This window comes from Podarcis pityusensis (assembly GCF_964106645.2).
Source record: "Podarcis pityusensis genome assembly, chromosome: 7".
Taxonomy (NCBI): domain Eukaryota; kingdom Metazoa; phylum Chordata; class Lepidosauria; order Squamata; family Lacertidae; genus Podarcis; species Podarcis pityusensis.
In genome coordinates, this window is record NC_138031.1 from 87,313,277 (window position 1) to 87,338,480 (window position 25,204).

Sequence of the window (25,204 nt, forward strand, 5' to 3'; positions counted from 1 at the left end):
ATTCCTACCCCTCCTCTCCTGCTGGAACTACACTCTACTGGCAAACACACATTTGAAACCTCTGTGAGAAATCACTCTTAAGTGACTTTTCTATTTGAAGGAGCTATCAGGCTATCATCACACATATTTGCTCATAATGTTTCATAAAGCCCTAAGGATCTTCAAAGGGAACAGAAAGGGAACAAAAAAGGCAATGCTAATCTTCAGCTTTGATCGTTATTTCATTGAGGCAACATATGAGCCAGCGCTGGGACTTCTGTTGATCCAACAGCCCTTTCCCACTTCCCAGCCTACATACAAAACTCAAAGCACCCTGCCTGTAGATATAGGTGAAAAGCATCACAATATGAAGCTGTGTCATTACTACACTCGGCCCGCCACCCAGTCGCCTGCCCTTTATCTGATGACCCAAAATGCGGCTGATAAAACTAACCTATTTAAAGGCAGTATTTGTAAATAAAGAGGAATCCAGACATAGGAGACATGCAATCAAGTTGAAAGTGCTTGATTTTTGTTAGACTCCTGAGATGTCTGAAATTAAATGATGGTAACAGAAATGGATAGTGTGGGGCCTTACCTCTAACTCACGCATTTGAGATCCCTGCCCTTGCAGCTCACCTGAGTGCTTTATCCAAGGTCAGTCCAGTGAAGTCAAAGAAACGGAGATATTCTTCTGCTACCAGTTTGCTAAATTCATTACTGTAATTAAAGAGGCCACAGTCAGTGTACGTCTGCATACTCTTCACCAGAGAATCTAATTCCACAATTAGATTCTAATTAGATTCTAAACCCACTGAACATGGGTTTGTGTTCCTACATTAGATACTCGTCCAGCACATCTTCAATCCATAGTGAAATTGATCCAGCCAAATATGAGCTCTTTCCAGTCCCATTGGTTTTCAAGTGCAGAGCCAAGCCATCCCACTTGACTGAAAAATACCCATGCTCCAAGTTCACTATGTAAATGTATGTATTTTTGACTCATTCTGTGACTTGGACGTCCTTCCCTCTTTTAATGTTAGCTTCATTATTGTATTAATGAAGCAGACACTAGAATTCTCAGTGACCGGTGAATAGCAGTTATTAAACGAACTGTCAGGACTTGGGAGCTAGCCAGGAGAACTGCTAGCAATGAAGGCTTTATACAGACCAAAGAACTGGAGCTGATGTGGTAAGCAAGGATATGGAATATTTTGTTGCAATGACAGGCTGCACTCCAAGATTTGTGTTGTTAGCCTTTGAAGGCTTCCTCGTTCAGCTTACATTTTTTGCATTTATTTTTGGAATGTTTCACTAAAAGAGAGAAGAGGTGGGCTCTTAACAGGTACGTATGTTGGATATTTGATAAATGTTGGCATTTACCAATCATTTTTAGCATTTTCAGGAATGCAGTGGGAAATTTCAGAAAATTCAGTCATATTATGGTAACTCTCACAACAAGCTTGCCTGGGTAAATTACCAGATTTTGTTCTCATTTTGGGTGCCACTCATTGGTGCAGGCTGAAATTCGCCACATCCAGATTGCTCTTTGCACATATCTACCGGCACTGATTTGTTGCAATAAATGAATTTTCATATGGGTAGTTCTTGCAGCAAAAAGAACAGAGTCTTATGGCACCTGATAGTCTGTTGTCTATTTGTCTACCTGGTAGACTGTTGTCTATGACAGCTTATGAAAGCTTACATTTTAGTTTTTAAGGTGTCCCATCACTGTTGCTTTTAACAAATGCATTTATTAGTATATATACAATTCATATGGAGAAGCAATATATGTAACAAAAGCACATTAATTTCCACAGCTTCCCAGCATTGCTGGTGAATGTGGGATTTACCAGTAAGTGATAGAGATGAGAGTAAAAGTGAGTCATTTGTTGCCATGCTAAATGCCTGTGAATAATCAAAGCATCTTGACCACTGTTCCCCAGGCTGTGCCAAGCAAACAAGAAGAACAAAAAGAAAACATTGTGATTGATAGGAGTGTGTTTTTACATGAAACTCCAATTCACATGTTATGTATACTTGAAATCACATTTGTTAACTCCTGCCGCAGCTCTAGTATTCCAGAAGGAGTAAGAATAAAAGAATAAAAGTCTTTTAAAAAACATACCGTCTCAAAGAAAAAGCATTTCCATTCCTTTGAGTTATTAAATTTTCATATTGCCTTTCTGAAACAGCATAAATGCTGGAACAATAATTCTCCTAGGATAAATAAAAAAATTCCTTCCTGTAGCACCTTAAAGACCAACTAAGTTAGTTCTTGGTATAAGCTTTCGTGTGCATGCACACTTCTGAAGAAGTGTGCATGCACACGAAAGCTTATACCAAGAACTAACTTAGTTGGTCTTTAAGGTGCTACAGGAAGGAATTTTTTTATTTCGAATATGGCAGACCAACACGGCTACCCATCTGTCTCCTAGGATATTTATTCATGTAGCACCAGGCCAACTCTCTCAAGACCACCATGGGGATTATGGTCAGGAGGACAACAGTACATTCCTAGGCAGGGTGGGGCTGGTATCTCCAGCCACAGTACTTTTTCCTGTGGAACAGTCTGCCCTTTTTGGGATTCTCAACCTCCTAGATGTTCAGAGTGACACCCTTGCCTGTCCTTCCTAAAGAGTTTGTTTCCAGACATAAGCACCCCACTGGTTCTCTCTCTACATCAAACTGCTGAGTGGGGTCAGCCAGAGTTTTGGAGTATATCGTCAGCAATATTCTGATGACACACAGCTCTTCTGTGACCCTCAGATGAAGGCTCTTGGGCCAGAATTAGCCAACCCTGGATCAAGCCATCTCATTTACCAGTCATATTGTGCAGTGTTTAAAGACAAGCAGTAAAAGCAGAAAGAAATTAGGCTTAGAAAGCACAAGCACAGCAGAGATGTCTCCGCTGCAGAGCAAGGCGATATCCTTTTCTCCTTGATCTAGTCATTTGGCATCTTTTGGTCATCTCATGAGCAATTTCTTAGCTCAGTTGCTATATTTCCCTTTCCAGAGAGCAACTATGAAAAGCAGAGAAAGTCATGATGGGAATGTGTGTAGAGGAGGGTGACGAAGATAATAAAGGGTCTGGAAACTAAGCCTTCTGAGGAACGGTTGAGGGAATTGGGTATGTTTAGCCTGAAGAAGTGGAGACCAAGAGGATATAAGATAGCCATCTTCTAATATATCAAGGGCTGTCACATCAAAAAGGAGCAAGCCGAACTAACAGCTCCAAGTTACAAGAAAGGAGATTCTGTCGAAACATCAGGAAGAGCTTTCTGACAGCAAGAGCTGTTTGACAGTGGAATAGTCTCCCTTGGGAGGTTGTGGGCTCTCCTTCCTGGGAGTTTTTTAAGCAGTGGTTGGATGGCCATCTATCATGGATGCTTTAGATGAGATTCCTGCATTGCAGGGTATTGGGCTTGGTGATAATACTTCTCCTTTACATCTGCAGGTGAGGCAGTGGATGAGCTAGACTGTTGCCTTGCTTTGGTAATGGACTGGAAGAGAGCCAACAAACTGAAGCTGAATCCAAATAAAACTATGGCACTATCAGTGGGCAGTTGCCTAGACCTGAAGGAGTGGGAATGCAGCTTGGGGGTCCTTCAGGATCCTTTGCTGTTGCTTGAGGTGGTCTCCGTGGCACTGATTGCCTTCCATCAGCCTCAGCTGGTGGCCTTGCTGCACCCCTATCTGGACAGGGACAGCCTAACTTCTGTTGTCTATGCTCTGGTAGCCTCTCTAGATTAAATTACTGCAACACGTTATATGTGGGACTGCCTCTGAAGCTGGTTCAGAAACTTCAGCGGGTGTAGGAATCAGCAGCCAGGTTGCTCATCGAGGAAGACTGCTTCTGCTCCAACTGTATGGGCGGCCAACTCTAGGCCCAAGACACACTGCTGGTTTTAACCAATCTATTAAACTGTCGGGGTTATTGGGTTTGCCTGTTGCTCTGTTGTGTGTTTTTGCATTTTTATATGGTAAACCACCCTGTGATCCTCAGATGAAGGGCTGTATAGAAAGGTGGAGTTTATATTTGAAGACTTGACCCAATAGATTTGAAATCTCTAGCATATGCCTATTCCTTTTTAAGCATCAAACCTTTGCTTGTTTCTGGGGAATGCTTCCCCAGCCCTCTTCCCCATCATTTCTCTCCTTTCTCTCTTTAAACTTTAAATTAGAAACAAAAATGGAAAGCGGGAACACAATGTCAGGAAAAGCTGTCACTTCAAAAATCAGGTTCCTTTTTTTTCAGCAAATGAGGTCAATGTGCCCTTCGGGAGACATGGTAATAAAGCTATTTTCATGCTGTTTGGGACTTTAAATTAGTAGGTGCCCCTTCTCTCAGAAATAAGTGTTCTGATGGGAAACTGCCCCATTTAGTTTCAAGACATAGATTTGAGTGCAAAATATATTTAAATGTGAATGCTAATATTGTGGGATGGGGACAAGAAATATTGACCCTTTTGAGATTTGCCATACAGTAAGCCTTAAGAGCAGAAGTACAACAAGGAACATGGGCTCAGTTTCCCCACATAATAAAATATTAGAGAGAGGGAGGGAGAGAGGGAGGGAGCGGTGCTGATTTGAAGCAAGCCTTGAAGTCACTCACAAAGCCCTGAAAGACACACTCTGTCTCTAATCTCTGACCACAGTTTACTGTTGGTGGAAGTTGACTCTATAGGTGCTCAGGGAAAAGGTGCCTATGCATGTGTCCCCGGGCTAAGACCTCAAATGGAAAAGATTCCAAGATAAAGCCTTGAGTGAGCCCTGACACAATTAAACCCTATGCAAAGGGGTGAAGCTTTCCATGGAGGAACTGAATTTGGGGAAACTTAAACTTTTTTTTCCACTGTGGAGATTGTCTAGATAATAATGGTGGTGGAGAAATGTTAGCGGGAAACCTTTCATGTTATAAATTCAACAAAGTTTCTCCATACTTTTCTCAACCAGTGTTTCTCCAATCTGCTGCTGCTTGGGTGATTTTTTTATTTATTTAAAGTTTTTCTAAAGCCACTCAGAAACCACATAGAGAGCATGGGAATGTTACATTGCAACCAGAGGTGGCTATGCTTTTTGACAGAGTAGATCCATTGAAACTAATGAACATTTATTTATTTATTTATTTATTTAATTTATTGCATGTATATACTACCTTCATTTTCCAAGGATCTCAAGGTGGTTTACATGCTTCTTCTCCCCATTTCATCCTCACAACAGCCCTGTGAGCTAGGTTAGGATAGGAGGTGGTGACTGGCCCAAGGTCACCTACTGCACTTCATGGTTGAGTGCAGATTCAAACCCTGCTCTTCAAGATCCTCGTCCAATACTCTAACCATCCCACCACACTGGCTCTCTTAACATGACTCGGTTAAGTCCATTAATTTCAGTGGGTCTGCTCTGAGTATACTGTCTCTCTCCCACTCTGGTCACACTGCATTGGCTATTTAGTAGGCATGACTAGTTGGGACAAAGTGGGTAAGGATGAACATTCAGATCAATCAAATGGGGATCTTTTTCACCCATGTTGCATTTCCTTCAATGAGCATCTCCATCCACATTTCATGTGCAACTGGATCAGGGTAAGGGAACTGAGTGGCTCCATTTGCTACAAAAGCAGGGGCATGTTCTCTTTTCCTTCTCACTTCCAGACCTTTGCAAACGTTTTCATACTCTGTGGCAAATTACAATAAAGGGGGGGCACCCCTTTCATGAAGAAAAAAACCCCTCCCCCTTTGGCTCTGCACTTATCCTGGTTCTTTGATGATGGCACTTACTTCTTTCCCAGCTGGCGGGCTACATCACAGTGCTTGAAACCTTCAAGGTGATACAGGCGTTTGGCCAATCTCTTGGCAGCCGCGTTGTCTGCCTTGCAGCCATTGACAAGGGTGTCTGTGCTTCCCTGGTCAAGTTGTTCTGTGCTGCCCATATCAGAGTCTGAGTCAGAAAGGGCATCTTTTATGCTGGCATCACTGCAAGGACAAAACAACAACAACACACAGCTAAATAAGCAAAAGCTTAACAGGGTAGTGAAGCTATCAGGCACAACAATACCCCTACCAATTAAACCATGTTGTTTTTACAAAGTACTATATTTTTGCCCCAAATTTACATTGAAAAGTTGCTCAAATAGATATGAGAGTAGTATTCCCACAAGCGGATGCCACATTGGCAGACACTGGTTTAAATGTATTTTTTCTTACATTTCTTACATGTTATATGTTCGGATCATCAAAACAGGATTTTTCTGCCTTATCTTAAAACATGGGTCAGCAACCTTTTTCAGCCGTGGGCCGGTCCACCGTCCCTCAGACCATGTGGTGGACCGGACTATATTGGGGGGGGGGGATGAACGAATTCCTATGCCCCGCAAATAACTCAGAGATGCATTTTAAATAAAAAGACACATTCTACTCATGTAAAAACACGCTGATTCCTGGACCGTCCGCGAGCCGGATTGAGAAGGCGAATGGGCTGCACCCGGCCCCCGGGTTGCCTATCCCATCTTAAAATGTCTGACGAGGACCTCAGCATTCCACATATAGGATGTTTGGAATACAGGGGTCACACTTCACAATATACCAGGATTTTGGGTAAGTCAGGAGCACAGCTTCAGTCCGTACAAAACAATTCAAATGATATGTAACCATTGTTTCTGTGGTCTCTCAAGAAGCCAAAGATCATCAATTAAGACTTCCAGATTAATGAGTTGATAGGATAGTTTTATTATGAAGACAGCTGTTAACATATGTTAAGATTCATGCTACTTTGGCCTCATAACCGGTTGCCTTCAGGTACAAAACATATGCACTATGAGTATGGAACACTCAAGTATATTTTTTATAAACGATCGCTTAAAGTACATGGAAAGAGATGAGAAGCAATGGGCTGAGATGTCGCTTCCATGCAGAGCAGAAACACAACCGTCTCAAAACATTTTAAGACATATGAAAAAAGGTTTATAAATGGGTAAAAGCTTAATGGTAAGGATTTGCTGAACTAACAAACTGAACTGGAATACAAAAAAGGGAGGTACGAGGAGGTCCGGGGAAATAAGTGTAAGGAAGATATGCTATGGAAAATTAATGTGTTTTTAACTGTTTTTATTTTGTATGTTTCTTTTTATTTTTCATTGCTTTGTTATATCTTAATAAGGGTTTTTTTTTATTCTTCTTGCTGTATTTTGTATTTTCTTGTATTTTTATTTTTTGTTTTTGTGTAATTCTTGTATTTTTTGAAATTTTAATAAATATCATTTAAAAAAACACACACAAAAAAACCACAACCATCTCAAAACATGTTGCATTTGTCTACCTGAGCTCAGATTCTAGTGTGACAATGTTCAGAAGCAGCCTTTAGAGCCGAATGTTTAAGGCCCTTTTAGGCTGTTATGATTTGAAACCTGTGCTCTGATCTTGACACATTTTTAGATATGTCCTCCTTTCCATACATCTTATTTATTCCATTCATCTGGGATTTAACCTGGTTTCTGCCTTGGGACTGTGCACTGGCCTTATAGCACCTTTAGAATATATGGCGTTTTGCAAATGAAAAAAGAAAAAAATGTACCTATCCTAAAGAACTTCAATCTAACTTTACTATAAGACAAAGATGTAGCCTTTTTATGGTAGTTTACTGAAAACTAACATTTTTAATTAACATTTAAAATAGAAAATGCAGTTAACATGAAAACATGAAATCCCATAACAACTTACATTTTAAAAATATCTCTCATTGCAGTAGCAATAAAACTACAGCTTTCATTTTAAGATGTATCCAGAATTCTCTTTCCTTGTGTAATTTTGATTACATTCATAAGCTTATATAGAACTGTAATATTCCATATTTTATCTATTTAATATAATTTATTTTATATTCCATATTTTAATTATTTTATTTTATTTTATTCAGTGGAATCAAACTGTTGTTACAAATGTTTACAGTTAACACTTTTGCTGCCATTCAGTAGCTACTATCATTTAATACTAGAATCATAGCCATCATCTGTTGGTTTTAGGCACCCATTGTATGGGCCAAATCCCACACAATATGCAACTCCTCTGGCTTCAAAACCAATGATGTGCCTGAACAGAATCATACGAAGACCCCCAAATGCTACAGATACCCCAAATATCAAATCATGGAAGCGCAGGGTGTAAAAATCTGATTTCTGCCACTGCAAGCCACCTGCCCTCTCAGCACTGCTACAGTTGTAATTTCTTCAACTTTAGACTATGAATTGTACAGAACATGACATGACCTGCTCTTCCCACCCCACCAGATCTGCAATATACTTCACACCCATCAAGCTTTCTCACCTCTATATAGAACTGGCCAAGGAGCTACGTGACCAAACATATATCTGCCATAGCATGGCATAGTCCCTGATTCTGAAGTGGTGTCCCTATGTCACCAAGAAGAAAGCCTCTTAAAAAAATTCTTTTGTACATAGTGCATCAAGGAGTAGGGCTTAATAACAGCAAGCCTGACATTACCTAGGGAATGATATTGTGCTAATGGGGGGATTGGTTGGTGGGAGGCTGACTATATTGGCTGGCGATGAGGAGAGAAAGCAACAGTGACTTCCCTGCCATGGGGACTTTCTTGCTTCTGGGCAGCAGAAAGAAGACAGGCCCTCTGTGGGGTGTAAAGGAAGCCCCTGACCAAAGTGGACTGGGGCTGATGAGGGATTTCCTCCCAATGCAAACAAGCAGCTTCAGAAAAGGGGCTTTCCTAAGCATTGTAAGGTGAAAAGGGAAAGGACCCCTGGACGGTTAAGTCCAGTCAAAGGCGATTATGGGGTGCGGCGCTCATCTCGCAGTGGAGAAAATGATGACGATTGTCCTCCCTGCTTGTAGTGATCTTGGCAACTGTCGGTGCCCACAGTAAACTAGATAATTATTAACTCCCTAAAAACTTGCACGTCAGGTGCAAATTAAGACATTTGATATCACATCTAGCAGAATTCCTGAAGGCAGAGAGCATTTTCTAAAGGTGAATGAACAAGAAGTGGAGTCTATAGAAAGAAACGCTGATAATATATTTCCATCATTTATCTCTTCCCTCCTTCTCTCTCCTATAGTAAAAACTAAGACTGTAAACTCCTTTAGTTGCATGCTGCCTTTCCCTCCCGACCCTGCTTTCTTAAGCACTGAGGCAATATATAAATAATTAGGGTTGTTGACCAATTAATGCAATTTAAAGTGCAAACCTATATTCAGAAATAAGTACCATTAAGTTTAATGGACTTTGCTCCCAGGTATGTGGGTATAGGATTGCCACCAGTTTATTAATAATGCAATTAATTAATTAATTAATTAATTATTAAAAATACAATTGATAATCTGTCTTTAACCAATTAATACATTAACTAGGCTTATATTAATTAGGAATATATTTGCATGTCATCAGAATCTCAGTACAAGTGCCTTCTGAAGATACTTATGAAAATGTGATAACAATTTAATAAACAAAATCCATGCATCACCCTCTTCAATCGAATTTAGCATCCAACAATTAATAAACTTACACTTTCATAGACTGATCTACTAACTGGACTAATTAAAGCCTGCAGCTCTATAAATACTGCAACAACAACATCAAAAATATGAAATAAAGCTGAGTTTTCAAGCGATTCATTAGTGAATAATTGGTTGAAACAGCATAGTTAATCAACTGCAAATATCCAACTTATTGACAGCTGTTAGTATAAGAGGGTCATTTTACCTGATTGAATTAATAAGCCTTGTGGCATCTTCTTCTGGTCTCTCCATGTGGTACCCATTTGGGATGTTTTTCAGAGATACCCTGCTCAGCACATTTTCGGACCGGCTGCTGGTGATGGAATGCTTCAGGGGGCTCCCAGAGTCACCATCTATCGCCCCGGCCATTGCGTCTTCCTGCTTATCTGTTCTTGTGGGCTCCAGGACTTCCTTCCCGTGAGCAAGGAGTTTCTGTTCTAAAAGTTCAGAGCTTTCCTTAGTTCTTTGCTGAATAAGAGGTGTGAGTGGAGCTTCAAAGCTAACACAGCTGTCTGTCTCATCTGTCAGTGAGAGCACATCCAAGGAATCCAGACTGCTATAGTATGTACCCTTCATGAGGTCAGATTCAACAATTTTTTCAAAGGTAGAACTGAATCCATCCCTGATGTCTTTGAATGCAAAATCTTCCCTGTCATCATCACTGCAACTTAGCTTGCATTCTGCACCAGTGAAGCTGAAATGAAATCATACCACTCAACAATAAAGAAGTTGCACTCACTGAATGTCATTTTTTTCAGAGATAGTATAATTTGTGAATTGGGTTTCAAGAGTAGAGATGCAGATCACAGAATATAGGAAAGCTTTTGCAGTGAAACATACCTGATCCTAGAATATAACTTTTGCAATAATCTAGTCAACACAAGATGCTCTCTAAGACCAGAAAATGTCTAACAGGCTGGTATTTTCTTAGACACCTCCATGACATGCTGAAGAGGCAAAATGTTTTTCCGTTAATTTTTAAAACAAGTAAAGCAGTTTGCTTCTTTAGCAGAGAAAGGGGTGGAATGAGAACTTCAAAGAATGATAAATTCTTTGATAAATAGAAGGATGATAAATAGAACCAAGAAGACAGAATCTGGCTCCAAAATGGGAAACATTTGGGCAAGGCTGCAAGAAGCTTCTGACATACAAGACATACTGCACAACTCCTCTGATAATTAATTCCTTTGTGTCTGGATTCTGTGTCAAAGAGGTACCACAGTCACAGAACCCTGGGGCTGCTCAGGCTATTTAGGTGAGAAATCTGAATCAGCCCACCCAACACTCAAGGAAGTTTACTTGCCTAGGAATTCCTGTTGGAGAAGGCAGAGGGCACAACCCCAGGGGATGGCTGCAAGTTGGAATACCAGTCCTTTAAATAAAAAGCTGACACACTGGGGAAAGGAGGAACAAAAGCGGCTGCAAAGGAAGGCGCCTACTGAGCCAGCGGCAGCCTTGAAAATGTTTTTTGGGTAGTGGCATTCCCAAACCCAGGTCCCAGCTTAAGGCAGCTTTCAGGAGAAACTCAAAGGCATACACACTAATCTGAGTATCAAATGAATGGACTACATTTCTGTTACCTTATCTGTTCTTCTCCATCCTCCAGATCAAACAGCTCTGCAACATCCTGCTGTAGATGCAACCCTGCATTGCTGAGTGTCTCGCTGAATAGCAACGTGTTCTTTTCCAAAGCAGCAGCACCAGTCCTCGGAGTGGTTTGAGTCTGTGTCAGAGCTTCCCCCTTGCTGTCAAAATCTCTCTGTTCTCCAGACTCAGACTCTGTGTGTAACCCATTTGTCAGCACCAGGCTGCTGATACTGTCCCTGGCACTTCCTGACTGTTCTTGCTGTCCCCTTCCCTGCTGCAGAGCCTTCTCCCTCCTTGTGTCTGCTGCTGCTCCCTGATGTTGGATTGCATTCTCCACACAGGAACCCTGATCTGTGCCTTTGTACATTGATCTGGGTGGCTCGTCAGCATTGTTCCGGACGCTGGGTGTGATGCCAGGGGTTTCTGCTGGCTCTGTCGGCCACTTGCTCTCACTCGAGAGGACTGTGGCTAGGTGCATGCTTGAGGTATGTGGCTCATTATATGGGGCTGGTGTCTGTGAAAATGGAATATTTCCATTCATGTTCTGTTGGTTCTGGCTTGACTTGTTGATTTGAATATTGCCTACAAAGAGAGAGAGAGAGAGAGAGAGAGAGAGAGAGAGAGAGAGAGAGAACATCAGAATCTCAACTGATTAATCTTTAAAATTAAATGACAGTTAAATGATGGTAAGGCTTATTAAAACCTGGCATCTCCAGCCAAAAGAAAACCCAAGCACCAAGCACTGCATTGGCACATGTCCACCTTTCTCTTCCTTCCTGCCCCTGATTCCATTGCTCCCCTAACTCCTAAGCCTTTAAACAAAAGCATCATACTGTGTAAAGTGCCTTGTCCATTGGTGGTCCTACATAAATAATTCAGCTGAAAGTATCACATTATGTGGTGTTGGTAAAGCATGGTGAGCTAGCATGTTAAAGTGCTAGTGGATCACTCTGTATATTTGGATCACAACAGCTTTACTTCTACGACCAGAGAATTGTACTTAGTAGAATAGTTCATACAGTAATGCACTAGCATCTCTTATGTTAGTGTGTTTATACTCGCACTTTTGGCTGGGTTCCCCCAGCCATTCTGGACAGCTTACAGCACATATAAAAACATAGTAAAATGTCAAACATTAAAAACTTCCCAACTTCAGGTGTCTTCTAAAAGTTTTTTATCTCCTTGACATCTGATGGGAGGCTGTTCCACACCTTATGCTTTGAACTGAACTGTGTGGGCTCTTCTTAACCATGAACTGGGAAATGCTGACAACTAGAGAGCATGCAGACTGTTACGTTCTGCTGGACTACTATCACGTGTGGCAAAATCCAAACTCTTCTTCTTCCCTTGCAGTTAAAAGTGGAATTCTTTATTTACAGCACCTCCTGCCCTAAAGACTCAAGGCAGATTATGGCAATTTCACTCTGGCAGCGTTTATAGTCTTGGCATATGAGAGAATATTTGTAATTTCCGTAACACCTTAAACTACAGCAAAAATGTGCAAATTTGCAGTTTTGTTCCTGCTGACAAGTTAGTTATAAATATCTTTCTCAGTGCAAGAGTAACACCTTTTGCTTCCCATGAATACTGCTGAGATGTATCACACCAGTAGGGTGATTGGAAATGTGAATTTACTGGTGTGTAATGAGGAAATTTCATTTAGATTCAAGGAGGGCTTTTACTGGCTGGAACCAAAAGAAGGACCATACTTTTGGTATACATACTGTTTTGAGGTGTTTGGGGGGTGGGGTGAGGTGGGGGTAGGCTGTATGCCTGAGTCTTATATCCAACAAGGATCCAATTGCTGGAATAGGCATACAAGTTTCTTGCTAATGGCCCCTAAGCATGGGTCATTAAACAACAAAGGAAATGGCTCTCTGCCAGAGGACAAATGGGGGAGCCCCCCCCCCAACTGTCAAAGCTAGAGTAGAGATGTGTGAAGGAGAAGCTAGAAGCAGGAAGCAGACTGGGCAGCTGAGAGACAGAGGACTCTAGAAAAGAAAAAGCGCTTTATATGAGTTACAACACTGTGACACCAGGTGGCACTGTGGAGTCCCATCGTTTGCCAATGGCAAACCTTTACCTTTACCTTTACCTTTACCAAACGTCGTTTACCTTTAAGAAGCTTAAAGGTAAAGGTGAAGGGACCCCTGACCATTAGGTCCAGTCGTGACCGACTCTGGGGTTGCGGCGCTCATCTCGCTTAATTGGCCGAGGGAGCCGGCGTACAGCTTCCGGGTCATGTGGCCAGGAGGACTAAGCCGCTTCTGGCGAACCAGAGCAGCGCACGGAAATGGCGTTTACCTTCCCGCCGGAGCGGTACCTATTTATCTACTTGCACTCTGACGTGCTTTCGAACTGCTAGGTTGGCAGGAGCAGGGACCAAGCAACGGGAGCTCACCCCATCGCAGGGATTTGAACCGCCAACCTTCTGATCGGCAAGTCCTAGGTTCTGTGGTTTAACCCACAGCACCATCCGTGTTTACAACATGTTTACAGAAGCTTACAACACGTTTAACAGAATTGTGTTATTTTTGCTGTGTCTAGATCCAGCCAGAGTGAGCCCTGATTTCTGCTGGAACTGAACAATATTAACTTCCTGTAAGAAAGAACTGGTGTGACAACCATAGAGAGAATATGGGGCACAACACAAACTGAGAAATAAGAGGTAAAGCCAAGACTTTATGTTGGGGATTCACGAGTATTCTGTAGTTTGCTCCAAAAGAAGCTGATCTTTTGAAGGTGCTCAGTTTGAGCTGCTACAACTTACCTGACACCTTTCCCACCTCCTCTTCCAACATTTCCCCAATCTAACAACTTACCTTTGGGGCAGGGGAGATGGCAGCAGAGGTAGCAGTGGGTGCTTCAAGGACCCTGGGATGGGCTTAGAGGACTAAAGATGCTCTGCTGGGGCTTGCAAGCATCTGCCACCACTCCAGTTTTTGAGTTTGGGGCTCAGTGAAGGGGATGGCGGCTGTAGAGGCAAGATTTACATGAACAGAGCTGTGCTTGCCTTGACCCTGGTTTTTTTGAGTGCCCTGTTTGAATGAACATAACATCCCTACTTTTATGCCTGGCTGTCATAGGTGATGGCGATGTCATCAAGGAGATGGAAATGGAAATGGAGTGAGTAGTTTAGTTTGGTAGTTAGGCCTATTCATTCATTTTAAAGCAACATCTCTTCCTACAAATTTATGGAACATAGTTGCTCCTCATGTCCTCACTTTCAGCTTGCCTCAAGAGAAGGATGGGTTTATCACCATCTCATGGAACCCTATAATTGTAGCCCAACTCCCTCAACATGCTGGAAACTGAACTGTTTGTGTTTCATCACAGTCTTCCTCACTTTGATTATACTCCGAATCCGCTAAGATTTTCATACATTTTGTCACCTGAACATGATATATTGGTTTTATCTCAGGTCTGTTATAAACTACAGAGTTTGATGTTTTTCTTTCTCTCCAATTTTCAAACACAGAGACACTTGAACATCTAAACAAGAGTTTTCAAGAACAATATTATAAATCGTGTTCACTAATTTGTGTATTTTTGTTAACCCTAGTAAAAGGTCTTGCTCCCCCCCCCCCCTTTACTGGCCCAACACAACTTTTGTCTAACATACACTTCATCCACAACAAATCACCTGCTGATCTATATCTATTAGCTGCTATGTTCTTTGCTGTATCTTATTTTTCTCCTGTGTAAAAGATTGTTGCACATCAATAACATGGCAACTCCCACAGGAAAGTATTCCAGAACATTTCTACCAGTTTTTCCCATCCCCGTTTTGCCTTGTGGTCAAATTGGGTCAGCTCTGCTACTTTTTCATTATTGTGATCAGGACATGGCAAGAACGTCCACCAAAGAAGCAAGAATTTGGCCTTACTTTGCTTGTAATTGGAAACAAGACTGTAGTTGCTTTAGGAGCCTGATTTGGTACCAGACCAGTTTTTCATTAAAACTGAATAGGCAGCAAAAAGGATTTACTTGGTAATTTTATTGCTGTGCTATTGGAAGGATTCCCACTGCTGGTCTGGACGTTGCACTAAAGCAGGGGGCAGGGATGACTTTGAATTGCCACTACAACTGGTTCTGATCTTGTTAGCAGTGAAATGGAAGGAGGCTGCAAGGACAGTAAAAGCCTTTCTTTCAAAGACTTCTGCATCAAGCCCTTAAATTCTCCTTCTTCTGGCAGTGGAATATCATTTGTTCCTTGCTAGAAAGGACAACATCATCAACAGCAGCAAAGTAGAATCCATAGGTATAAAATCAATGGGGATTACTTAGAGAACAGAAATACCTATTGAAGATTACAAGTTGAATTTGGAATGATTTATTATTATTATTATCATCATCATCATCATCATCATCACTACTACTATTACTATTACATTCCTTCCTTCCTTCCCTGACAAGACTCAAGGTAGCTTACAGATAAAATAAGAGTAGCTAAAAACTTAGGGAAAAACAATAATTTAAAAACAATTAAACATACACACCCACTGCCAGCTCCCCTGTGACACACTCACTATTTTTAATAACAATTTTATTGAAAGTTTTTTAAAAACCTTAAACAATAAAACTCAAAGTCATTTATAAGAAAATATGAAACACAATTGTACAGGGGGAAGAAAAAGAGAAAAGAATAGAGAAGGACTAACTTAGAAGACAGTTTATCACATGCATGTTATGCATATCATATCATGTATCCACAGATCCCTCAGTTCTCACCTGGGTGCCTCTCTCTTCGCCCCCTCTGAGAGATCCTTCCTGCCCTGCCTTTCTTGCAGGTACCTCCCACCTCCACATGTCCCCTTCCTGTGTGTGCCCTCCTTGATTCGTAATAAAGGAATCTTGATATAAAAGATACTAAAATATATAAAAAGAAAAAGGAATTCCCGCCTCCCTGTCTGACAGTCGTCTGTAACAACTATTCTGAATATTTAACATATGCACTCCAGAATAAAATCCAGCCAGTTTCCCCTTCAGCAAGATGCCAATTTCCTAGATTCCCAAGCTGAGCCCTAAAATTTTAACCACTCAGACAGCACAATATGACCCTTATAATAATTTTCTAATAATCCAAATTAGCATTCCTCCAGTTTCTATATCCAATTTCTTATAAAGCCTCTTTAAAACAGTTCCAAGAAATCTCAGCCAAGTCATGATCCAAAATTCTTGTCTATTTTAATGTTCATCCAATCATGCTTCCTCTTCTTCTTTTCCCTTTCCACCCAAAATATTTGAACACTTTAATCCATTGTGGCACGGCGGGGGGCAGCTTAGTTCACTTTTCTCAAAGTTACCCTCCTAGGGGAACATAACTTGCATTGTCAACAGTTTCAGCAAACTCTTCCATGCCAAGATCTCCCACGCCAGTTTAGCCAAACAGAGCATTTCCATAGAGCTATTTCTCTCTTGCTCCATTGCTCATGCTGGCCGCCCATTCCTCACTGCTGGAAGTTCCCACACCTCCCCAACAGAACTTTCTGCCACCTCCATCGAGTCATCCACAACCACTCCCAGTTCATGATCTCACAGTCCACTTGTTCTATTTTTTGCCTTATCTCTTTGGTCTTCTGTTTAGTTTCTTCTTCCTCCTCCTCACCACGTAATTCCAATATCTCTCATCCTCCTTGTCCATTCTCCAGCGCTGCTACAAGCTGCCCAAGGGAGGAGGCCGGCAGTGGTGGCCATGGGATGCTCTCCCGCAGCTGCCACTGCTGCCGCTGCTCAGGACCAGCTCCAGCCTCTCCTCCTCCCTGAGCTCAGTGGCACTGGTGGGAGAAATGGGGGGACATTCCAGGATCAAATCAGAAGCTGGGAGGACTTCGTAATTCCAGGACTGTCCCTGGAAAATAGGACACTTGGAGGGTATGCTGTCCTGCTGTAAATATTCCCAGCTGCTGGTCCATGGAGCTAACTAATAAATCATGGATGCCTGGAAGAGGCAAGTGGGTGAAGGTTAAGCTATGTGTGGTAGCTACTTTCACACATACCAACTTACAATTTTCAAAGATCCCTATTGGCAAAATATTTATTTTAAAATCCATTCAATGCCTATAGGGTGGAGGGAGAGGCCATCAGTTTCAGAACAATTTCTTGTCATAAAATTGCTATGTCTGACCTTGGACATCTGACTGTCCTTCGTCTTCCCATCTATGTCAAAGAGATTATTTTTGTACTTGCTAGCTGAGTTGTTGTATTCTGGCAATCAGAGGCAATTATTAAAATAGATTGGGTTGTTTCCTGTCCCTCTTTGTAGGCCCAGATGTAAAAGGAAAAAGCGGTGTGAGATATTCACAGTCCCTTTACAGAGATATTCATAGCTTTTTATCCACCTTCATTTTTTGTGTTGCTCTGTGAGGTTCCTCACCTTGAATCCTTCCTCTTTAGCCCTTTCTATCTTCAAATCCCTGCCTGCTTCCCTTGTTTTGTTGTCTTCTAGCTACTCTTCCACTACTCTGTTCCAGGGGTACATACTCCATGGATTCAGTGGCTACTTATTCCCCAGATCCTATTTACTGATCACTCTTCCATCCCTTAGATCACATTCAGCTAAGATATTCAGTGGTGCTTAAAACTAAATTTTCCTGGTTTGAGACGCCTACTTACATCAGAAAAAGACTTTTCAGTTTAGGGTTGCCATATGTCCCGGACATATCAGGAACACTGCTCAAGAACCTTTCACTGTTTGAAATTCAGCAACCCTATTTTCAGTTCCTTTACAGGACCTGCACTGTTAATCAACATGCTATCACTGCAAAGTGTGCAGTTAGTTGTAGCATTCAAGAACTGCTGTTGCAGAGAAACCACTCATGGCTCCTTTGCAAAATACTCCTTAGAGCAAAGATGGGGAGTTTGTGACCTTCCAGATGCTGGACTGCAACTCCCATCATCCTGACCATTGTACACACTGGCGGGGGCTGATGGAAGTTGGGAGTCCAACAACATATAGGAGATCAACAATTCCCCATCCCTGCCCTAGAAACCCATTCATAAAAGGTATTGACTTCCACTGAATTGGGCCATTGGCTCATTAAGCTCAGTATTATTTATCTACACTGACTAGCAAAAAGCTTTCCAGGGTTTCAGGCAGGGGTCCCAAATAAAATAAGTTGGGGGAAATCAGGCTCCAAACTGCTCCATATGGAGTTGCAGACACGGCATTTTGACGTTTTTGGGCAGGTGGCTCAATTGTCCCCTTTCCATGCCCACTACTTCCTCCATGATTGCATTTCTTTTCCAGGTTGTAACTATTTTCAGTGCACTCTAGAATGGTGGAGCTTTTCTGTTTTCTTTGATCTCTCAGATTTGCACAAAACCAGAAAACAGCACAAGCAAATCTTTTGCACACTTCTTGGGTCTAATTCAAATGGAGGGAAAGTGGATTAACAGCTAAATAATGTTCAAATGTAGAGAAGCCCATGGTCTCCTGCACAACTTTAAAGGCAAGCAATGGCTTGTGACTGCAGAGATACAATGATGAGAGTATTTGAAGTAAGGAAGGGAGTTTCTACAGGTCAGTGAGTCATGGTTTGGCTATGGCTACCTAGCAGGCCTCAGAGGTACCAAGTTCCACCCAACATTGGGGGGGGGGCACCATGTGTGCAACCCCAGCCCCTCAAGATTGGGGGGGTTGGGTGAAGACACCTCAGCTCTATGGAGTTGGCGCCTATGGCGGGACTGCAGCTGAGGTGACGTTTGAACCAAGGATTTCCAGATCATAGCTTGTACTCTTAAGTAAGGCTGGACTGAATGCTGTTAGATGGGGACAGGGTTATATCCAACACTGGTTCACCACAGCAGGGGTGCCCCATCCAGGACTGGCCCAAGACATTATGGCATCTGAGGTGAACCACAAAATGGTGCCCCTCCCCACAGGAAGAAGTGATGAGTGAAGCTCTACATAGGAATAAGGAGGGGATAAAGTTTTGCATCAGGATCAAGGGAGAAGGGAAGCTCTACACTGGGAACAAGGTGGGGAATCAAATCAACCTTACTCAACAGTTGAAATGGGAATCAAAGGCTGTTGCGAAGTTGGGGAGGGGCCTGCTCTGAATGTTGCTGGGGGGGTGCAGAGCCCACAAGACCCCAGTGGGCCAGCGCTGGCACCACCTCATGCAACATATCTGAAAAAGCTCAGGCCTATTCTTAGCTATTATGCAGCTTTGTTATGCGGGAAGTCTAGTTGTGAATAGCTGAGATGTGTGAATAGAGATAAAATTAAGAAAGAGAAAGGAGAGGTGCAGTTTATTGAATATCATTCTTACATGGAATCACAAAGCCAAGCTAAGTCACATGTCCATTTATGCAAGGTGATGAAGGAACAAAGTTGCATTTTGTGGTCAAGGCTTCCCAGCAATGGAGGCTCTTAATTCCAAGCCAAGAAACAAAGTGGCTGGAAATGACTGAGCTTTGTGGAGCTCTTCTAAATTAAATGTAATTTGGAATGCAGTTCCAAGTATAATTATCCATTGAAAGGGATGGGTCATGTCAGGAAGTTAAAGAATGGTTGCTCTGGCAGCAAATGACGCCTGGAAACAGGAGGAGGGTTCGGGCAGGAATGCCGTGGACACGGAAGAGATGCCCAGAGAGGGCTCCTGTGCCTTTAAATCTTAAGGGCTCCCAGGGGATTGGTAACAGTGGCCTTCAGCCAAAAAAGGTTAGCCACTCCTGCTTTTAAAGACACATAGGAGGGGGAAATCCAGCCTTCAACCAATGCAACAGTATAAGGGTGGAGGGGTGCTTTCGGTGACACCTCCCTTTCCATGGGATTTTTACAATTTAGGGTCTGGAGGCAGAAGCCCTGATATGATCAGTGAGAGGGGAAATGAAACAAATCCATTCCTAGGAGAGATGAAAACCAAATCCTCTACGAAGGAGGGAAAGATGGAACAAGCCCTGGACCACGTTGAGCCAGATTCTCTCTAGGGAGACTCTCTCTCACTGCAGAATGTGAGCAGCTGAGCTGTAGCTGGTGGCCCTGAGTCTTTGTGCCTCGCCCACTCTGTTAGTGGCACCTCCACCCCTTGAGCGACACGAGGGGCACCAGGGCAGAAGGATGCTGGCAAGGTGAGAGGAAAAGCTCTGGCTCTGCTGAGGTCTCCCTTCACCTCTCTTTCTGTTTCTGGGCTACTGGCAGCCCCTACAGGATGGGGCACAATGGTAGCCCTAATTCTTTTGTTTCGCATTTATTTATACATCCATTTAAATGTTTCTCGACTTTCTTTCCTTTTTTAAAATAAAAAACGGCTAACAATAAAATGACAATATGGTTGCCATATTTCAAAAAGTATTAACCAGGACACTGTGAATGTTGTTGACCTTTTTTTAAGACGTCAATTCCGCCTTTGAAATCCTGGCAATGTCCAGGAAAACCAAGACATGTGGCAGCCCTAAATAATCAAAACAACCATTGCATCAACAACATAGTGAGCATAGTGGTGCAAGTGGAAAATGTAGACCAGTCAGTGCCTGAAAATGCAATGTCTTGACTTGGCAGAGAAATTAAACTGGAGATAAGGCCATGACTGAAAAGGCCCTGCTCCTTCTGCGCATCTACTGCGCCTGAATCAATGGTGGAAGCTGGAGCAGGCTCTCTTCTGTTGCTCAGAGTGCATGGAGTGGAGGGTGGGCCTTAGGGAAGAAGCAGTCATTCAGATACCTAAATCCCAAGCTATTTAGGGTTTCAAAGGTAAGAACTGGCACCTTTAATTGAGCCCAGAAACAGATGGGCAGTCAATGATGATCAAAGATACTCAGAGTAATACGCTCCATCTAGCCAACACCAGAAAATCTACCAGTGGCATTGTGCACCAGTTGAAGTTTCCAGACACTTCTCAAGCGCAACACTAGGGAGAATATTTTACAGTATTCCAGGCTAGAGGTTACTTAAACTTAGATGGATATAGGCAGGTCTGTTTTCTCCAGAATATAATACAGCTAGCTGAAGCTGATCAACCAAAAGCAGTGTCAGATCCAAGAGTACCTAAGCTACAAACCTGCATCTTCAGGGACAGTGCAGGCTATAGACCTATCCCTGGACCAACCTGTAACAAGAGTGTTTCTATCTTAACTGGATTAAGTTTCACTTTGATCACCCATATCCAGTCCCTCACTGGTTTCTACCACTTCCCTATAATCTTATAAATATGAGGTACAGTTGACTATCACTAACATGCTGACATAAGTGCCAGATCCAGAAGGGCCCTGGGTGTTCTAGACCCCACAAAATTCCTGCTGAGGGAGCTGGGCACCCACAAATTATGGCGGCAGATGCCCAGGGCACACGTGTCTGACATGTGCACACCTGGTGGCATGGGGTGGGTGGGTGGGTGCTGACGTCACTCCTGCACACCGCCGGGTGTGCTGGCATCACCACACTTGTCCCCACAGGGTGTGGCCCTGGGCACCCGGGTCATGAGGGCAAGCTGGCGTTGCTTCATGCTGATCAGTCCAAATATCTGAATAATTTCACTCAGTGGTTTTGTCTGGATGATTTGAAAAAAGGCTGAGCGGAGTCACACTCACTCTCTCTGTCTCCTGATGCAATTGTCCCCAAGGCTAATGTTGACCCACAACTGGGCCAGAAACCACGGAAAGAGATCTAGATGGAAAGGTCCAAGGTAATTGTTCCACAGAGTGTGTACTGCTGCTGGTTTCAGTACAGTTGAAGGTATTGCTGTCCATGTAGACAGGCCCAACCAGGTTATCTTAATTTATTAATTTGGAGGCACAAGGGTCAAGCACACACATGATCAGCCTCATCTCTGAATGAATCCTGTTCACATACTCAACTAGTATCCAGCTAAAGTGCAGATTGGCACCTGACCTATCCTGAAAACATAAAACACCATCTTAGGTGGATTGCTTGGCCACAACTCAGGGGTCTGCTAGCAAATTAATTTTCCCAGTCTTGCAGATATTACTTACATTAAAATTTCCTTCCTAACACAATCCTTTTGCCATTCCATTGTATTTGACATGCTGCTGACAGGATAGGAACATTAAAAATAAAGGTTGAAATTGTATTTTACAGAGACAATGGAGATGCCTTCCTACTGCATTTCTCAGATGCCTTCAAATTACACATTCATTGTATGAGCACATAATGAGACCAGATTAAATCATAGGCAAAATTTGTGTGCCTATATAAAGAGGAGTCTGGTGGAGTTCCAGCTACAACAGAAGCATAACATGTCTGTGACATGAAACTGAATGCATTTCTTGAACAACATGAATACAGTTTTCAGGAAAAATCCTTTGTAGCGCATTTTGCCTTAGGCAGGAGAAATTCTGCCGTATACATTATTCATTTCCTTCAGTAGCTGACACATTTCCTTTTACCACTTGCAAAATGTCACAGTCTGGTTTGTAAAGGTGAAATGAGCAGATACTGAATCTGTACTGTTAAGATTCAGAGAAGGGTGGGTGGGTGGGTGGAATTGGACTCAAGTATGGCTAAAGCAATTAAAATATTCTTTTGTTACAAAATAATACATCTGCATTGCTGCTTGTAGAGACATCTCTTTAAGATGTATTTGAATGCCAGTCCTATAGCTGCAGAACTGCCCTTCCTGTGTCATCTCCATTTCCAGTCTGACAAAAAAATAACAGCCAGATGTAAATGTTAATGTAGCAATTAAAATTATGATGTGATGTCAAAGCAGCCACATCCATTTAAGGTCATAACCCTTTAAATCCTGTAAAATTGCACTGAATCTTTCTAAAGTGGGGGGAACCTGTAACTTAGCACAGCCTTTTTTAATGCACTAGACTAAAACACACACACACACACACACACACACACACACACAACCACAGATCAGGGTGCAGCAACAGAATCTTCCATGGTCCAGCTGCAGTCATATTGCTTCACCTTCCTTGCACATCTCCATGACAACCATGTAATTTGGATGCTATACTACTGAACTGATGCTGAAATACAGTTGTGCAATAAAATACAGAATGCATCAGAGTTCTTGTGAAGGAAGACAGTCCTATTCATGATGGCTGGTAACTTAAGATTTATTGGGTGTGGGTGTTTTAAAAAAAAGAAAGCTGGTAAAGTGATTTGATTGTGTGTTTCTAATTGTTACCCACCCAGAGCCTTTGAGGACAGAGTGCGCTAAGCAGCCACATAATTACATGAACATAATTTCCAGGCTTCCTTCCCAGAATTCAGATATATAAATAATAATTAATCTCATCCCTGGATGATTCAAGGATTGTGAAATCAATTAGAATGAAATACAATTGTGCTTGATTAGGACAATAATCTTTACATTCCACATTCTCTCTCTAGGAATACACTCAGGAAATGCTTACCTCGGGACCCAAGGATGCAAACTAGAGACATCAAGAGATAAATCAAATCCTAGTGATTGCAGCTTTAAGCTAATACATCACATATGAATGACCATAACACTAACAAAATGCCATTCCAAGAAGAATATTGCATAGGATGCCACAGAGATGCATGGATATAGGATGAAAATGAACACACTGTGATTCTACTTACCAGAGCTAAAAGGTTTCCCTCACAAGTGCAGCTTGTTTTTCCCTCAACAATCCATGCAAAATCGCCAGCAGCTACATATAAGGAGACATTCCAGCCCCATGCCTTCTCAGACTTCCCTTTATTGTCTCCCCCCTCGCCACTTGCAATGGGTTACGCCTCCCCAGCTTTCCTTCAGGTGTCAAAAGATTGCTAGGAAGCAGGTTGCAGGAAAGAAGGGAGGGGAGAAAGAGGAGGGGGTCGAGAGAGGAGCCTGAGCAGGAATGATGGAGCCTGCCTTCAGCGAAAGAGCAGGGGAGAGACCTGATGCTCAAGCCTTTGGATGAATGTATGCCGAAAGGCCAGCTAACACTTTAGAAAGAAGATGCTCCAGCCACTGTGAGCAAATTGCTAAGCATATTTAACATTTTCTTCAAAGATCTGAGAGCTGGCTCTGCTTCTGCTAGCCAATCAGATACATTGAAACTGGACCTTGGAAATCCCTGCCAAACAGGCAGGCTGTCTTTAAGAAAATGGGATGCATACAAACCAACAACCTCAATAAAACTCCCAAGAATATCTTTAGATGGCCTTTCCATCCTCTTTTCCTACCCACCCTAACCACAAAAGAAAGCTTTCATTTAGCTTTTAAGGCTTTGTTTTCCCTTTGTGTTGTTGTTTCCTGTTAGGTTGTCTTTGTGAGCTGAACTGTGAACCTTTTCACCTGTTTTTGAACACAGAACATTCATGTCCGGTGCATTTTCATCTGCACAAGATGTTGTACATGCTAATATTTTGCCTCACCTTGCATACAAGGAAGAGAAAAGGTGGTCACAGGAAGCATCCCAGACTGTTGGAATTATGCGTTCATTGTAGTATGCATGAAATGTGCACACTGAGAGTGACACTGGACTGAAGAAGACTTTTTCCGAGAGGTAGAAAGGAACAGGGTCCTGAACGTGAGCACAGCAGAGGAGCAAAACACTTCAGAACACAATGTTGCTTCTTCAAAGTATTTCTTTATCAATGGCTCCATTTTGTCTTATCTCCACCTCAAAGTCAATTGGCTCAGCTGGATGGGAGATTAAGGAATAGGGTAAATTTGGGCAGATTTTGTTATGTATGAAAACATTTAGACGGTCTCTTCTTCTTCTTCTTCTTCTTCTTCTTCTTCTTCTTCATCATCATCTGCTGAAGTGACCTTTGAGTTATCAGAGGTCTTAGAGGCTTCCAAGTCATCCTATCTGTACCTCCCAGGCCTTTGGGCTTGTCCAAACTGCTGCTTGTCCCATGCCTAAAAAGCATGGGTCCGAGTGGTTTTCCACTTGTCAGGCACTTTCTAGGCATGAGTGGCTTTGCCTTTGCCCCACCACTTTCCCCCAGAACACCTGCTCTTTAGTGGTAATTGGAACAAACAGCAATCTGCAGAAAACCCAGCTGCCATTCAGTGCTTAACTGCAGGTTTTCTTGGGGCAAATGGAGGCATGAATAACCCCTTCCACTTCATGAAGTGAGAGACACCCTCCCTATATCCATCCCAGTGAGCTACCCCACCCCCATCCTTTGGCCCTCCTTTCCAGCCTTGCCACTTTCTCTTCCTCATTTCCTCGTTTTC

The 25,204-nt window shown here is 42.5% G+C and overlaps 1 protein-coding gene across 1 annotated transcript in view; it reads right to left on the reverse strand.

Moving 5' to 3' along the window:
- PSD2 (pleckstrin and Sec7 domain containing 2) overlaps positions 1-24,068 on the reverse strand; it is a 52,185-nt gene extending 28,117 nt beyond the window's left edge. Inside the window, exons 1-5 of the mRNA XM_081015155.1 lie at positions 23,614-24,068; positions 11,084-11,672; positions 9,709-10,197; positions 5,760-5,954; positions 619-699 (exon numbers count right to left, since the gene is read on the reverse strand). Coding sequence (XP_080871281.1) covers positions 619-699; positions 5,760-5,954; positions 9,709-10,197; positions 11,084-11,631 — 1,313 coding nt within the window. The 5' untranslated portion in view covers positions 11,632-11,672; positions 23,614-24,068. The remainder of the gene's footprint in view (positions 1-618; positions 700-5,759; positions 5,955-9,708; positions 10,198-11,083; positions 11,673-23,613) is intronic.
- Between the last annotated feature and the right edge of the window lie 1,136 nt (positions 24,069-25,204).